Consider the following 16,032-nt stretch of genomic DNA (forward strand, 5'->3'; position numbering starts at 1 on the left):
AAGAAGAAAATGGCTACTCTTTTTACAACATCCTTTGATCCAGGTAGGAAAAACTACACTATTAACAAATAACTTGAGGGGCGCCTGGGTGGCGCAGTCGGTTAAGCGTCCGACTTCAGCCAGGTCACGATCTCGCACTCCGTGAGTTCGAGCCCCGCGTCGGGCTCTGGGCTGATGGCTCAGAGCCTGGAGCCTGTTTCCGATTCTGTGTCTCCCTCTCTCTCTGCCCCTCCCCCGTTCATGCTCTGTCTCTCTCTGTCCCAAAAATAAATAAACGTTGAAAAAAAAAATTTAAAAAAAAAAAAACAAAAAAACAAATAACTTGAGTAGTCCCTGCCTGAAAGAATTCAGATGTCAAGTGGGATTCTTTTAAGGAAATGTAATGTGACCCTATAAGGGATACACACATCAACTGAAGGAAATTTAAAGGAATGGGAGAAAAAAGCAACAGTTTACTTTTCTACCCTGAGTTCTGCAAGCCCTATGCCCTTCTTATGGATGAACCAGATAGGAGACCAGCTATCGCGCTGGTCCTCATACCCACACAGGTATTAAAAGAGCTGCTGGGTGGTAGGTAAGTTTTCGGTGGGAAGTAGAACATGCTCTCTCTTCCATCCGATCCAACAAGAAACCAAAGAAAAAAAAGGACTGGCTGATTACTTCATTTCCCTTGATGAAGGAAAGATCTTAGAGAGAGGCTACAAACTCCTCTTTCTCACTGATTGGAAATGTTTTGTTCAGTTCTATAAAAATAATGCTAATAATAACAATGTTTTCTATATATATCAATTAAAAATGTTAATTATAATAATCAGAAATAACATCTTTGGTGTCAGATAAATTCAGCTCTGCCAGTTGCTAGCCTTGGAAAAGTTAGCTTTCTTGAACCTCTTTCCCACTTTCCCATCTATGAAATGAAGTTAATACTTGCTTAATTAACAGAGCTGTGGTGAGCAATAAGAGTAATACTGTATGTGAGGTACTCACAGCAGTGACTAGGACACAGTAAGTAATCTACAATTACAATAGTATATTTTACTCACTAATAATCTTCTTTGTACTTGTATCTGAACAGCACAATAATTATTGGCTAACAAGTCTTTTTTATAAAGTTTGTTAGTAGTACCTACCTTATAATCTATAAAAGATTCTTGTTCCTGTTGACATTGGGAAAGATAATCCTTCATATCATTCAATTCATCTTCATGTATCTTTGTGACTAACTGCTGACGCTTCTGAATCTGAATTGTGCCTGAAAAATGAATAAGTAAAATCTCATGATGTCATTCATCAAATGGTGGTAGATAAATGTTAATATAAATCAGGCCAAGTAGGTTAATGCATTTTTTTTTTAATTTAGCACACATCCACAGATACTTAAGCAGTTCACTATCCTTTTGATTAAAACAAGCCAGTCTACCATAACAAGGGCACTCAAGTTTGTTGTTTTTGAGAGATGGCTGAGGTATAAAAAAATGTTGTCTTCAACAGGGAAACAAACAAACCATGAAATCCATTCACAGGATATAATCAATAAGGAAAAATAAAAATGTCTATTTTTTCTCACTACATTTTGCCTAAATGATGTAACACAGCCCAAAAGGTATAGCAAGGAAAATAATTGGCTGTGATTACCTACCCTTCTCACAGCCAAATCTTTTAAAAATTCTGCATTAGTTAGGTCTGTGCTAGAGTACCACCATCCCCATCCCAGCAGTGAAAAATCTTAAACCAACTAGGAGTCTCTAAGTTTTCACCCTAAAAACCAAAATGTTAATTTGCCAAGACATGCTGTTCACATGCTGCTACATTCCTCATGCATGAGAGAGAAAAAAAACAAAATAAAACACTAAGTCAAAAATAAGGCAAAAAGGGGTGCCTGGGTGGCTCAGTCAGTTCAGCATCCAGCTCCTGATTTCAGCTCAGGTGATGATCTCACGGTTTATGGGACTGAGCCCCATGTCGGGCTCTGCACTGACAGCGTGGAGCCTGTTGGGATTCTCTCTCCTCTCTCTGCCCCTCCCCAGCTCATGCGTGCAAGTGCGCGCTCTCTCTCTCTCAAAATAAAGTAAACATTAAAAAAAAAATAAAGCAAAAGGCATTTGGCAACCATGACATTAACATCTACAGTGGAATTCTATTATGTAAAGACATCACAGAATTTGGAATGAAAGGATGCAATGATAGTTTACTACTTCTTCCCCTACTGCTAAAAAAAAAGAACCTTTGATTTCTTCAATAATCTTGAGAAATAGTAAAGAGAAAACTTTTGCCAAATCATAAACAACTGTTACCAGCTCTGATATTCTTCTGTTAGGGTTCACTTCCTCTCTTTTAATTTTCCAATTTATAAAAGCATGGTAAATTTGTTTCAATATTACTCAAAAGAATTTCAGATTTTTTAAATGTTGAAAATTCATTTGTAGTTCCCCAAATAACAGAAAACCTCTTTTTTGTCAAACTGCTGACAGGATGAATTCCTTCACCCCCTTGGAAAATAACCTAAAACTATGTGTTGAGATCTGAATTTGCAGTACTATTACACAGCATGCGTTGGACACCTGTCTTAATGTAGCCTGATTTACCTCCTCTGCTATAGTCCAGCCAGTCTTCTCAATGCTCCCAAACCCAGCAAAGTTTACATTCAGATTATCATGTTCTCCGGTGCTGCAACAATCCACTTTCCTTCTACCTAGCATAAGCATAAAACCAGACCCGGCTCAAATCCTACCACCTCCAGGATGACTCAGTAAGTATAGCCTTTGAGCTATAATTCTTGTCTGTGCCACACAACTTAGTACTTAGTTATATTCTGTTACAATGTCTGAAGAGCAGGGTAGCCTATCAATACTTAAAGCAACTCCATGAGAAAATCGAATCAACTGAACTCCACTGTTGATTTAGAATATGGATAGCCGACATGTATAAAAAAGAGTAAGGAAGACAGGTGCTTCAAACATGAAAAAATTTTTTAACTTTTGTAAGCACCTTCAGAACCTAAAGCAGTACCATATTATCTGTAGTACATTGTTTTACTATCCTCACTCCTGCTAGTTTTCCTTTCCTTCTAGGAAAGGTCTGATTCTCCAAGCTCATACAGAGCCAAGCTTGGTGAATGTTCGGAGTGATTCACTTAATGGGATGTTTTGTTACATAATTAGTAACCAAATGATAGATTATGGAATGCAATGACTAATTTCATGGTGCATGAGAAATTCAAACTGGCTCTGAAATCAACTCAAAAGAGCTCTTAAAGTGTTGAGATAAGTGCCAGAATTAAGAAAATAATGTGATGTCCTTTAAATAGTGACCTTGAAAAACTGTCAGAGAAGTTTTTATATGTTCACTGAGCTAATCTCATCACGATGCAGACCTATTTCATATTACCCAGGCCTTTCATATTCCAAAAAGATGCTTTTAAAAAAGTATAAGACAATGTTTTATTAAATATAATCATTAAAGTAAAATTTACAAGTAACCAAAATTTTAAACAGAGCAGTAGTTTCTTAATTTTGAAAGCACTCGTTTCTAAGTTATTCTTTCCACTAAATACTTAAAGATCATGCAACTGGTGGGGTTTTAATGCAATTTGGATTAACATTAAATCACTGTCCAATTTTTTTAGTAAGAAAAAAAAGATTAAGAGAAGACCTTCTCCTTTGTTACCTCCATGTTTACCTGTGGGGAAAGAAATCATGCTCAAAAAAAACATTCATACATTTGTTCCAGCTAGAAAATAACAAAATTAAGCATATATTTCAAGTCAAATCTCATTACAACAAACTTCAAGGGAGGATACAAATTACAGTATCTCAGTACTAAATTCAAGCAGATATCCACCAGGAGTCTAAATGTTAATTTTTTAATATAAAGTTAGACAAGAAGAAACACATTTTATTGACTCTGACTTTAAAGAAGTATTGACTGTCTTACTTATTCTAATATTACACTGTGTTGAATAATGCATCTTTTCCAAAAATTAACATATGGTGCATTTTGCATTAAGGTACACATTGTTGAAAGGAACTAGCAAAACAGGAATATTCCAAAAGTTAAACTGTGGATCATATCAGCAAAACTCAGAAGTTCACGTGAGGCAAATTGAAATCTGTAAAAGTGACAAGATCTAAAACATTTGCTTCATGTGTTTTTTTCAAAATTCTAATACAGCAAAGAGCGTGAATGCTCAGTTCTCAAACAGTCTTATCTTTGTAGAAACAATCACATTAACTAAGATTCAACAGTTAGGCTCCCAAATGAAAAATAACACCATATGGAATTCCCTCCTCTTTTCATCCAAAACACTTTTAAGGGCTTTGCATTAAAGATGATCAATATACATAAACACTAACAAGAACAACAATGAGAAAAGTATAATAATAAATTATAAAAAAATAAACTCTCAATTCATATGGATCATGGAAGCAGCAACAAATGTCACAAAATATAATGTTTGCATAAAACCTGAGGGGAAAAATAATGAGCACCAATTATTCTGACATTTCAAATATAACCATTTCAACTGAGATTTAAATAATCTTCCAAATAAAGCCACAATTAAAGCTAGTTTGTGATTCTAAATTAAAATGATGTCCTTTGTGGTAAGCACTTCAGATTTTTAATCTTTTTCTTTAAAGAAAAAAAAAAAAATGGATGCTACATTTCTTAAATAAATACCACCAAACTTCAGTGAAAAACAGCTTTGTGAGATAGGCAGCACTATCCCCATTTCCAAATGAGAAAACTGAGGCTCAAACAGATGGCAAGGTTATATATTTAATGAGGACACTGAAAACAGATCCCAGAATTCCTCACTCTTAGTAAGGGTCCATACACTAGACCATCAATTTTTATATAACCAATTTTCAAATACTTACCATAGAAATGTCCAAATCCCATGCTGATTGCAATCACCAGAGCAAGTATAACACATTTATTGAGACCACTGCTGAACTGGCGTTTATGCAACTCCTTAGAGGGTTCGGTTTCTTGTTCGGGGAGTAGCCGTTCTTCAGAGTCAGAACTAGAAACAGTCTTCTTCCTAACACGGCGTCGTCTAAAGGCAGGACTAGGCTGATGACTGGTCTCATCGCTACTTGATTCGTCGTCGCTAGGCTGGGATGAAAATACTATTTTAAAAAGAAAAACGTAAATATTAAAAGTTTTAGAATAGTTCTTCTAGTAAATATGATTTAGAATAATCAATGCCATCCCTACATGCCCTTTTACATAAGACAGCCAAAAACAAAAACAAAAGAACACAAACACTCAAGTTTATCAACATAAAGCCATAAACATCAAAGATTTCAACTGTGATACACAAGAATCAATCATAGTCTGTGCCTTTGAGGGTCTATCTGGTTTTATTTTTCAAACCTCTCTTAAAGTTTATACTGTTAGAACAATCATTCTCATAGTCTATTAAATTTCTTTGCTATTAGAACCATAAAGAGATACTGTTTCTGGAAGGAAAAAAAACTGTCAATCTCTTCTTTCAATTTCAAATAGAGGCAATTTAAGCTCAACTGTTGAAGGGACACAGGGAGGTATACAAACAGTTCCTGTGACTTACAAAGTACAACAACTACCTAAAGTTTTCTTGGGTGTATCTGGACCCTAGTTTCATTTCCATTCCTTGAGTCCACAATCAAGGTTCAAAGCACTATAGTTTAACACAGGTATCCAGAAGTCAGATGAGCCCTTCCCTTCGACTGCCACTCTTACTAGAAGGTTATTAATTTTACCCTCTAGTAAATATGTCAGCATGAGGAAGTGACACAACAGCTATCTCCGATATTAAGGACTAGTCTGGTGCTGCTCCTTTATGAAAAGAATAGTAAAGAACAACAACAACAACAAAAAAAAAAGCCACAAGAAATCTCAAGTCCTGGTATATCCACTAAAAAAATCACCTTTGGTTTTTTCAAATTAATAATTTGTTAACACCGCTCCATCAATCAAAAAACTATATGTTAACACAGAAGGTTAGATAGCTTGGTAACAATTTCCACAGGCCAGTTAGAGGAATAAAAAAAAAAACAGCACCAAAAGGATAAATGTGAACCTCAATGTTATACAAAGAGCTCCAAAATAACAAACATTCATGCTTCAAAAAAGTAAAATGGTTCTTCAGAAGACAGGATAACCATGCCACAGGAAAGTTGGTGACTTAGGTTAGGCAATACTTTTTAAAGATGGATCACAGAGGAATTCAGGTACCTTTCACACTGACAACAACAAACACAAAGACAAAAAGAACTACTGAATGAATGAATATTCCTAATATTTAGTGATACAGATGCCACTGAGAGATCTTTTGGTCATGACCCTTATGCCCATCATGTTTATCTGGTTATTCTTGGTCACTAGTTTTTCCCAGATGCCGTCGCCTCAGCTGTGAGGTTACATTTCTTGGACAAAGAGAAAGAAAGGAAGACTTAAACAAAGCATTACATAATACAAAGGCATTCAAGATCATGGTTGGAGCATTTAAGTCAGACTCTCTGGCAATATGTATTAAGATGGACAAATGCAAAAACAATTCGTCAAGATTCCTTTCAAATTTCATTTGAAATGTCACAAAATTAAATTTATTTAATTCTACATTAGCATATCACCATCATTATATATTCTAAGTAAACAAGGCAGCCTAATCTATATTAATAAATTCACCTCCTTATCTAATGCTTCCATCTTTTTTAACCCATACATAGGACAGCTAAAATATTTTGGTTTTAAATTTCTTCCAAAGCTTAATTTGGCCCACAGTCCAAGATGCAGGCAACGCAAAGGCATGCAGTAAGCTCAGCCAGCTTTATTACAAGACCAATTTGAACACCTGTTTAGAGTATCACAGATGACAACAGATATCTTTAAAGCACTAAGTAAATAGTAAATGTGACTAGGCACACTCAGCTCTGGAAAAGCTGATCAGATTTAGTCACACCACCTTGGAAAGCGAGTTGGCTAGGAACATGGTGTTTCAGCTGATCATCCCATCCCCTTATGCATTCAGGAATCTTCCACAGCTTCTCCCACCACCTTTCTTTTGTGAATAAACAGGAAAAAAAGATGTATAAAGCTTTGTTATAAAGACTAAAAAGGAAAAAGAGAATTGAAAATACTTATTTTAATTATCACTTAACATCGTTATTTGTGCTCCATCAAAATTTTACAATCACGCCTTTTAAAAAAAACATATGCAATACAAACTTTTCTACAGCTACCAACTTTGCTTTCTTGGGGGAGAATCCTCTGGCAGCAGTGGACAGTATTCTCAAATAAACAAAAAGTATATTGTCCCAAGAATCTAATTTAGAAGAAGAAAAAACCTGAAGATGAAATCCTACAGAGATGGAGAAGGGAAAGGAAAATCAAAATAACCAGGAAATAGGCAGTCAGGAATTAAACCAAGAAAAATAGGAGATAAGAGAGAGAAAACAAGACTCTTAGCAATGGATTTCTATATAGTATTTTCAACGTAATGCAAAATGTCCTTTTTTCTTATTACTTTGTAATACTTTATTGAAATAACTTACTCCTTTCGGAGAGATAGCAATGGATAAAAATACTCCTAATAAAATATTTCTCTTAACTGAAACTGTAAAATCCCCAAGAAGTCCAAGTTCAGAATGGAGATAAAAACTAGAATAATGTGCTTTGAAGTGTCCAAATTCCTGAGAAAAATTGTTTATAGCATCAATTTCTTAGATGTCTGATTGGACTCTTCTGCTACTCCTGCTTCAATGTGACTACTTTTTCTGGCCCATGAATATTCTCAAATTAAACCAGCATCTATAGTTTTCCAAAAAAAAGGAAGGATGGAAAGAAAGAAGACTACTTGAATACAGCATGAATCCTGGATTTAAACAAAATAAAATCTAATGAACAAAAAAGGTTCTAAAATCATTTCATTAGTCCTTGTAATAAATGTACTACGTATACATTCTGGCAAAGGCTGACCACCACTAAGAATGCCAGTTGAGTATTTAAATATTTGAATGAAAAGCTCTTGTATACTAACTGAAAATAACTCACCATTAAACGAGATAGCTAAAAATCTCTACTTGACATTTTTTTAGCTTAAAGTGGAATAAGAGAAATTCCATTTGTCTGATTCTGGCAAATGTTAAGTATTAAAGAATGGTAAATTCTAAGAAAATGATCCAAAATAGACACGTCCCTATTTTTCCATCAAATTAGGACATTTTGGAATCCCTTAGCAGTGCACCAACTTGTCTTTCCCACAATTCATCCTTGAGCTACTGCTCAAGTTATTGGTTAATAAGTGTGAGTTAATTCCAGGTCTGTTTATCTTCCAGTAACTTTGTGTCTAAATATTCATGTCCATGTGAACAGACGTTATTATATACATCCCTCCAAATGAGCCAAAGAAATATAGAAAGGAATTAGCTCAGTAACTCACATTTTAACTTCCAAATCATTATCTGAACAGTAGGCATGAACTGCATTAATAATATGACTTAAAATAGGAACCTTTCATAACTCAATCTAAAATGAAAGATACAAAGGTCAGAGGCTTTGGGATGCTGCTGTGCTGCCAGCTCTTTGAACCCTGTTTAGCACATAGTAGCATCCAATAAATGTTTGTTAAATGATTAATAACTGAAAGAATCTAAAAGACTTCAATTAATAAGCTTATTTCTAGAATATAAAATTTGTACCACTGTAAGTAGAAACCTTAACTTTCTCCTGTTTTTAGTTACAATGGCACAATCTCCCACCCTTAAAGATCTAAAAAATGTATCAAATGCATTTGAGTGTTTCAGACAGTAACAAATCTCCTTGAAGATATTTTTTTCATCTTTCATTTAATAAAAGATGTTGTTATTTATTGTTATAGCAATTGTACTCTAAGTCCTACAATGTAAGAAAACACCAGATTTAATAGTAGGTTTTACAAAAAAAATCTCAAATATATTAAAAACTTGACCATTATATATATAAAAGGTGGTCATAGGAGAACTTAAGTCTGTCATCAGTGTATTCTTTATGCAGTTCTTACCAGTTTCTGGCTGACAGAATGTATACTGGCTGCTAGAAGAAGAGCCCATGTTAAAGTCTTCTGGACTCTGTGCTTCTTCAACAATTATAGCTTCCTGATTTCCCATTTCTTCTAACTTAGGTGGCTCAAGGGTAACAATATCAGAATCATCACTGACAGTTCCAAAATAGACATGGTCTTCCGACAACTTTTCTTCTCTCTGAGGAATAATTTTAAAAACAGTAAATTTAACAATTATTTAAGAGCCTTACGTTTTCTATGCAGTTCAAAGTGTACAACAGTACTAAGTGCTATGGTAATTTAGGCTTAAAATAAAAGATATGAGCCCTGCCCAAAAGACAAAGATTACTCAGGAGTAGACTCATCTTTCAGATTGAAAACACCATCAACCCCCTTGACGATTATCTCTGTCAGAATTAGATCAAACTGCTGCCTAATTTTCATGGGCTACAGAAACTAAAAAGCCCACCTTTAAAACACAAGGACCATGGAAAAGAGGATTCATTTCTCACCAGTTCCCTGGGTTTATTCGAGCATAATTCTATAGTCAGGAAGCCCGTAAAAGACTGATTACAAATTTCTCTGGTTGCATATGTAATAAATTTCAATAGCTATGCCATGTAAAAATCATATAAACTAGTTTTATCTAGAAGTCAAGTAAAACACCAAAAAACAAGATTTTGTTTGTTCTCAAATTTAAAAACGAATCTTCATTTTTAGAGATCAGTCCTAATAACTTAATTTCTCAGTATAATTCAAGAATGTAATCTACTTCAAAGTAAAATTATATTAGAGAGTAATGAACAGATCTTTCACACATTTCCAAGAAATTACTTTTGTAAATTAAAAGGCATTTCACTTAAGAGTTGAAACAGAAGCTAACGCTAATCACAAAAGTGACCAATCTGTGGAATCTCAAAATTTTTAATAAATGTTGCATAATTCAAAGAGGAATAAAAGTATAACTAGAAAGGGAAACCTTAATTATTCCTTAATATTCCCTAAGGAATATTGCTTACCATATATCCACAGAGTAAAACATATGTTTACCTCAAGTGCCGACTTCGTTTCCTCCAAAGCTGGATAAGCAGTTTCTCCCATTAACACTGTGCCATTTTGGCTACTCTCTGATATAAAGCAAAGATCAATTCAATCAATTATACTTAACTGACTTTTTATAGGCCACATATATTATAATCTGAGTACATAAAATCTATTCCTAATTTTGTAAGTGGATTTAATGAAATGTCATATACAATCATAACATCACTCTACTGTTGCTAAAAAGATTTCTGTATTTCAAATATAATTATTTGAAATTGTCAGAGGATATTTTAGATACCGAACTGAACTCATTTAAATTCTACTAAAAAAACAATACAATCTCTAAGTAAACAACATAATCTCTACTGTACAATACCAAAGTACTAAATTTAAGGTGTTTGTAAAAATCTGTTAATATGGGAAAACATTTTTCAGACATCTGATGGTACATTTCCTGAACTCTTAGTTTATTCAGAATTCCTAAAAGTAGCACTATTCTAATGACTGTCAATACCTGGTAACTCAACAAACAAAACTACAGCTTCAAATTATGAGTTCTTTGCCATGAAAAGGACTATAAAAAATAAGGATTCAAAAGAACACAGAAAAACAAAATGTCACTACAGGACATATATTTTATAAGAAACTCCTCAAAGAAAAAAATGTACAAAAAAACCCCTAGAGTTCATACAATTCTATTTTTCATACAAAAGGCTATAAAATTTTCATAGAAGTTAAAAATATTAAAATAATACATGATAAACATAAATTTTATGCACAGCCAAGAACATATACCAAACGTTATATGCATTTGCGTATTTTATTACATTAATTTAAGAAGATTATTATTAATTTTATCAATTTTTATGTATAGCAGTTATCTCCAGATAAAAAGAATTAAGGGTGACTTAAAATTTGTTTTGTTCATCATTTTTTTCTGTCATTAATGTGTGTATTTCTCATAGAATTTAGTCCCTCCAAAAAAAACAGAGGAGGAAAAAAAAGAAAAACTTTGCCATCTGTATGTGTTACATAGCCCCTAATAGAGTATTAATCTGAAATTAAGTCTTTCAGCAAAGGTGGACTTGGGTCCAAGAACTCCCAAGGAAGTCTGGAAATACTTTTACATATGTGAGTATGTGTATTTCTTGGGAGAAAAATCTCACCTATCAAAGATGAGGATCACTGTTCAAATGAGAATAATCAATACACAGGCTGAAAACAAGATTAACAGGTATAAACCATCATTACTTCTAGACATGACGCATCCACTTTATTCTCCTGAGGAGAATATGTTCTATTTACATTTTAATGCAATTTTTTAAAACTGTTTAAGAAGTCATTTAAAAATGAAGAGTAAAGCAGTTAAATGCCTTTTTTTACCACCTCTTACCAAAAGTAATTTGAAGTGTGATGCTAACTAGAAAAGAGTTCAGTAAATCTCTTGTATTTTGTACATCACTAGTCTTAAAATTAGTAGTGTTTAGTTACTGGTTACACTTGCATTATCAAAGAGTTTATACGGAGGCTGAAATACATACTACAGCTGCAAATAAACCACTGGTTGGTGTCACTACCCAATCCACAAGAAAATTTTAGTCATTTAGTGACCATATCTGATTAGCCAGAAAGGCTGCCTGACTAGAAAGAATGCAAGATTCACACTATTGTTCACACATCCTATTTAAAAAAAATAAAATCAGACTCCTTTTAACATCGTACCTCCTTCCTCTGATTGCAATACTTGTAGCTCCTCTTGCTCTAAAGATGTGCATTCTGGAGCAAGCTCACAGCTGTCACTGGCTGTGCCACGTTCAGAATTCACCATCTCTATATCAGACCCCTAGGGAAAAAATGATCATCAGTTATATGTCTACCAAATCAAGCTCAAAGCTGGGTTTCACTACATGTAGATGCTTCCATTGTTAAAAGTCCTGGATGCTGCCATACTTCAAAGGGAACAGTATCTAATCTGACTACCTTTTATTCAATTTAGTCCATAATGGCCTATGTCAGGGAAACAGCAGAATGGAATCACAGGGTTAGATTCTAAGAGAAGTCAGCCAAAAGTCAAATGCTGTACTCTATTTTATAAGCCCAAGCAATTAATTTGATCACAGAGGGTAGGTTTTTAAGCTTTGCTATTTCTATGAATTTACTTCTACTCAACATTTACGAAGGTACTATGCAAGGCACTTTGCCATGTGTTATGAAGTATAAAAACCTCAATTCCAAAATTCAAATTTGCAACCTATTCAGAGAAATTTCCACATGCAAATAACTATTTACTATGGCAATGCAGAACTAAAAGTCTAAAGGCAAGGATTAAAATGTATCTATAGAATTGATGGAGTAAATTTTCTCTATAAAATTTTAGATTATTCTTTATTCTTCCAAGGTTGTCCTCCCTACTTTGATGTCAACTACCTTCTCTTTAAGAAAATAGTGGATCTTGGGGCGCCTGGGTGGTGCAGTCGGTTAAGCGTCCGACTTCAGCCAGGTCACGATCTCGCGGTCTGTGAGTTCGAGCCCCGCGTCAGGCTCTGGGCTGATGGCTCAGAGCCTGGAGCCTGTTTCCGATTCTGTGTCTCCCTCTCTCTCTGCCCCTCCCCCGTTCATGCTCTGTCTCTCTCTGTCCCAAAAATAAATAAAAAACGTTGAAAAAAAAAAATAGTGGATCTTACAGTTTTTTCTCATATCTTAATTAGTAAAATAGAGTTAACCACTAAGGTGATTCTACCTATCCTCATGCCCCTCCTCTCCCAATTTTTTGTGATTTACTGATCCATGAAACTGAAAGGTCTAAGTTCTCCTAATATACATAACTCAAAACAGCAAAAATTAAAAGAATTCATTAAAGGAGTAGGTTTTGAGTTTAGTCCTAAGGAGAATTCTGAATGTTAAGACTCTGGGAATGCCTAAAGTGGTAGGGAAATGACAGAAACAGGGTAGGGCTGAATTGGGGACTGCAAGGGACACAGGTTCTGGCCTAAAACAGAATGGTAGCAATGGAAAAGGAAAGGAAACACATGTAAGAGACATTAGCAAGAAAGAGTAGAACTGGATAACTAGATACAGAGGGAAGAGGGATGAAAATACAAATCTGATCTACTCTGTGACAAGATTATCTCCAACAGAAGCACCCTAATGACACACTTGGCTAAGTGCATGAGAGGCTTCCTGCCTTGCTTCACAATGCAGAATCCTAAGTAAGACTCCCACAGCTTCCTTGTTCCTATAATGTTAATTATCCTTGAAGGAAAAGTTACTGCTATGGGAGCTGATCTAAGCTTTGTATAAAACAGGTTAAAAACAGAAAAGTCACTTATTTAAAAAAGAAACCACCCCAATCTCAATTGGTACAGCTGCCATTAAATTTTCCAACTATACTAGGAAAAAAAAAAAAAAATCCTTCTTTGGTTAATAGTGATTTTTAGAAGACAGGAGTAACCAACTGTCTAAGCCTTAAATTATCAAAGTAATTATAAAAAATACCATTTAAAACTTTTATTAGTCAAGGAAAACAAGTCAAGCCTTAAGAGATTCTAAAAACAAATAAGAAAACTGTAGACAAATCCATTAAAACTTTAAATATAGATGACTTTTAACTTATTGCTTCTATTTATCAGTATTTTATGATTTTTCTACAATGAACATATATTACCAATGTGGAAAAGAAATTAATGCTTATTATATACTAGTCATATAACATCATACTTCTGTAAGAATATTCATTTTTTTAAAGAGTTCGGGCCATAGCCTTGTTTCTGTCAAGTTCTGCTAATAACATAACATAACATAACATAACATAACATAACATAACATAACATAGCATAGCATAGCATACCAAAAGTAGAACATATGTTCTCCATGCTCCTTTCTGGTGTGTTTTAATGCAGCCAACATTTCCTAGTTATAAAATTTGGCCAAATTACTTAACCTCTCTAATCTCTAGTTTTCTCAACTATGAAATGAGAATGAAAACAATCTATACCACAGACGGTTGTTTACAATTCTATGAGAATGTAGGTAAGGTGCAGGCCCTACACAATAATAAACCTTCAATAAATATTTGCCTAATGTCTCAAAGCTGAGGAAAGCAATGTACTATAATGCAAAAGATACTGCTCGTTAAGAGTTTTCAGTAGTGAAGTTTAATATGGGTGCAAAAGTGTCCAAGCTATGGACAATGGAACCTTAGGCTTCAACATAAAAAAATAATGGCCTTCAAAAAGCCCAGCTTACACCACTAACACTGTAATATTACAAATTGCCTTATTTGTATTAAATAGCATTAAAAGTATTAATAGCATATTAAATATTAAGGTATTAAATAGCATACCTCATATATTGACGTATTAAATAGCATACCTCATGATTGATGACAGTCCAACCACAAGATGAATCACTGTCACTGGAATTTTCAGACATTTTTCAGGTCTACAAATATAAAAATATATTGACATGTGGGGTATATTTTTAAAAATTCTATAGGAAGCACTACATGTGATCTAGTATGAAAAGTGGCTTGCTGCCTTCCAGGTGAAACTGAGACAACCCACCCACAGAATTATCATACAGGGCATATAACTGCATATTTCTATGAACAAATACAACCAAACTTTTAAGACAAGAGAACCTCCTCAGTTAGACTATACGGACAGTCATATTGTTGGAATAAAGAAATAAAGTCTGAAAGAAAATGTAGGATTTGGCCAGGCAGAACTGAAGGGAAAGGAGCAGCCAATTTGACTGTGAGTAAATCAAGGGTTGAGAGACCAAATAGCAGAAGAGCTCCCAGGCCAAGCAAAATGAAGTCTATTGTGTTGGCAACATGAAGCAATATAGATTTTTCAAGCAGGGAAAGAATACGATCAAACAGTTTTTATGAAAATAACTATGTCAGCAATACTCCACCTGAATTAAAATAAAGCAGGGGGAAGGGGGAGACCAGAAATGGGTTAGAAACTTGAGGTCATTGACAATAACCCAGACTCAAGTCCTAAAGCAGTATATATATTGGTCACTCTACCTGGTTTGTTCTCCCCTTTCTACCTGAAACTCCTATTTAAACTTCAAAACCAAGCTAATCAAATGATATTTTACTGACTTCATTCAACATATTTAAGTCCTATAAATGCTATTATTGTACATACACTGAGAACACATTAAATTCAAGTTGAATTAGCATTTCTAACAGAACGCTAATGCAGATAGTTCAATATGGAAACAGTGCTCATTTACAAACAGGCCAAAAAATATTGGTCTGAATCTTCTATTAGTGATTCTGGAAAAATTAACATTTTAAAATGAGAAAATATAAAGAGGTGCTTGGCCACTATTAATATAAAAATCAGCATGTATTCAGACAAATTACTCAAAACCTAAAATGAGATACAAAGATGACTGTGTGACTTATACTGTCATGCTAGAGCATTTTCTAGTAAGTCACCTGATTATTTGATTTCCTACTTGCAACTGATTAGGGCCCAGGCAGTTTATAACTCCATAAATGTAAAGGTAAACTATTCCAGTAGAGAAGATTACCCCAAAGGCTATAGCACTCCATATTAAGCTATTATACAATTCCCAATTCCTCATTGAACCAGTTTTTATGAGTTTAAAAAAAAAAAAACTTTGATATATTACTATTTGTACTTGAATTCTTTTATAACAATTTGAAAATTATGAGCTGACATATGAGACTACACAAAAACTGAGCAATTAACTTCACAGGAGGAAAGAGGAATGGTCAAAGAAGTCTTTATGAGGTTACAATGTTTTTTAGACATGGGAGACAGCAAGTTTTAACTGAATTAGTTGCCAAAATTTAAAAGTTGAGAGATTTCACAAAAAAATAAAGTTGTTTCCCCTTTAGAGATAACACTGGATGTCCCAAAAGAACAGAAAAAGCATTACAGAGCAAAAACAAAGGCAGAAAAAAAACTAAATATGAAAGTTCT

General features: G+C 34.2%; 1 protein-coding gene across 4 annotated transcripts in view; it reads right to left on the reverse strand.

The window, feature by feature from the left end:
- CCPG1 (cell cycle progression 1) overlaps nucleotides 1–16,032 on the reverse strand; it is a 42,857-nt gene that overhangs the window by 7,192 nt on the left and 19,633 nt on the right. For 3 of the 4 annotated variants that reach the window (XM_086710734.1, XM_086710732.1, XM_086710733.1), the window contains exons 2-8: nucleotides 14,441–14,509; nucleotides 11,792–11,912; nucleotides 10,076–10,152; nucleotides 9,026–9,224; nucleotides 6,950–7,045; nucleotides 4,878–5,129; nucleotides 1,131–1,252 (exon numbers count right to left, since the gene is read on the reverse strand). In XM_086710734.1, coding sequence (XP_086566860.1) covers nucleotides 1,131–1,252; nucleotides 4,878–5,129; nucleotides 6,950–7,045; nucleotides 9,026–9,224; nucleotides 10,076–10,152; nucleotides 11,792–11,912; nucleotides 14,441–14,500 — 927 coding nt within the window. In that variant the 5' untranslated portion in view covers nucleotides 14,501–14,509. The remainder of the gene's footprint in view (nucleotides 1–1,130; nucleotides 1,253–4,877; nucleotides 5,130–6,949; nucleotides 7,046–9,025; nucleotides 9,225–10,075; nucleotides 10,153–11,791; nucleotides 11,913–14,440; nucleotides 14,510–16,032) is intronic. The other variant, XM_025919465.2, reaches the window with a different exon arrangement.

This window comes from Puma concolor, chromosome B3, assembly GCF_028749965.1.
Source record: "Puma concolor isolate L17-30 chromosome B3, mPumCon1.1.hap2, whole genome shotgun sequence".
In the NCBI taxonomy this organism is placed as follows: Eukaryota; Metazoa; Chordata; class Mammalia; order Carnivora; family Felidae; genus Puma; species Puma concolor.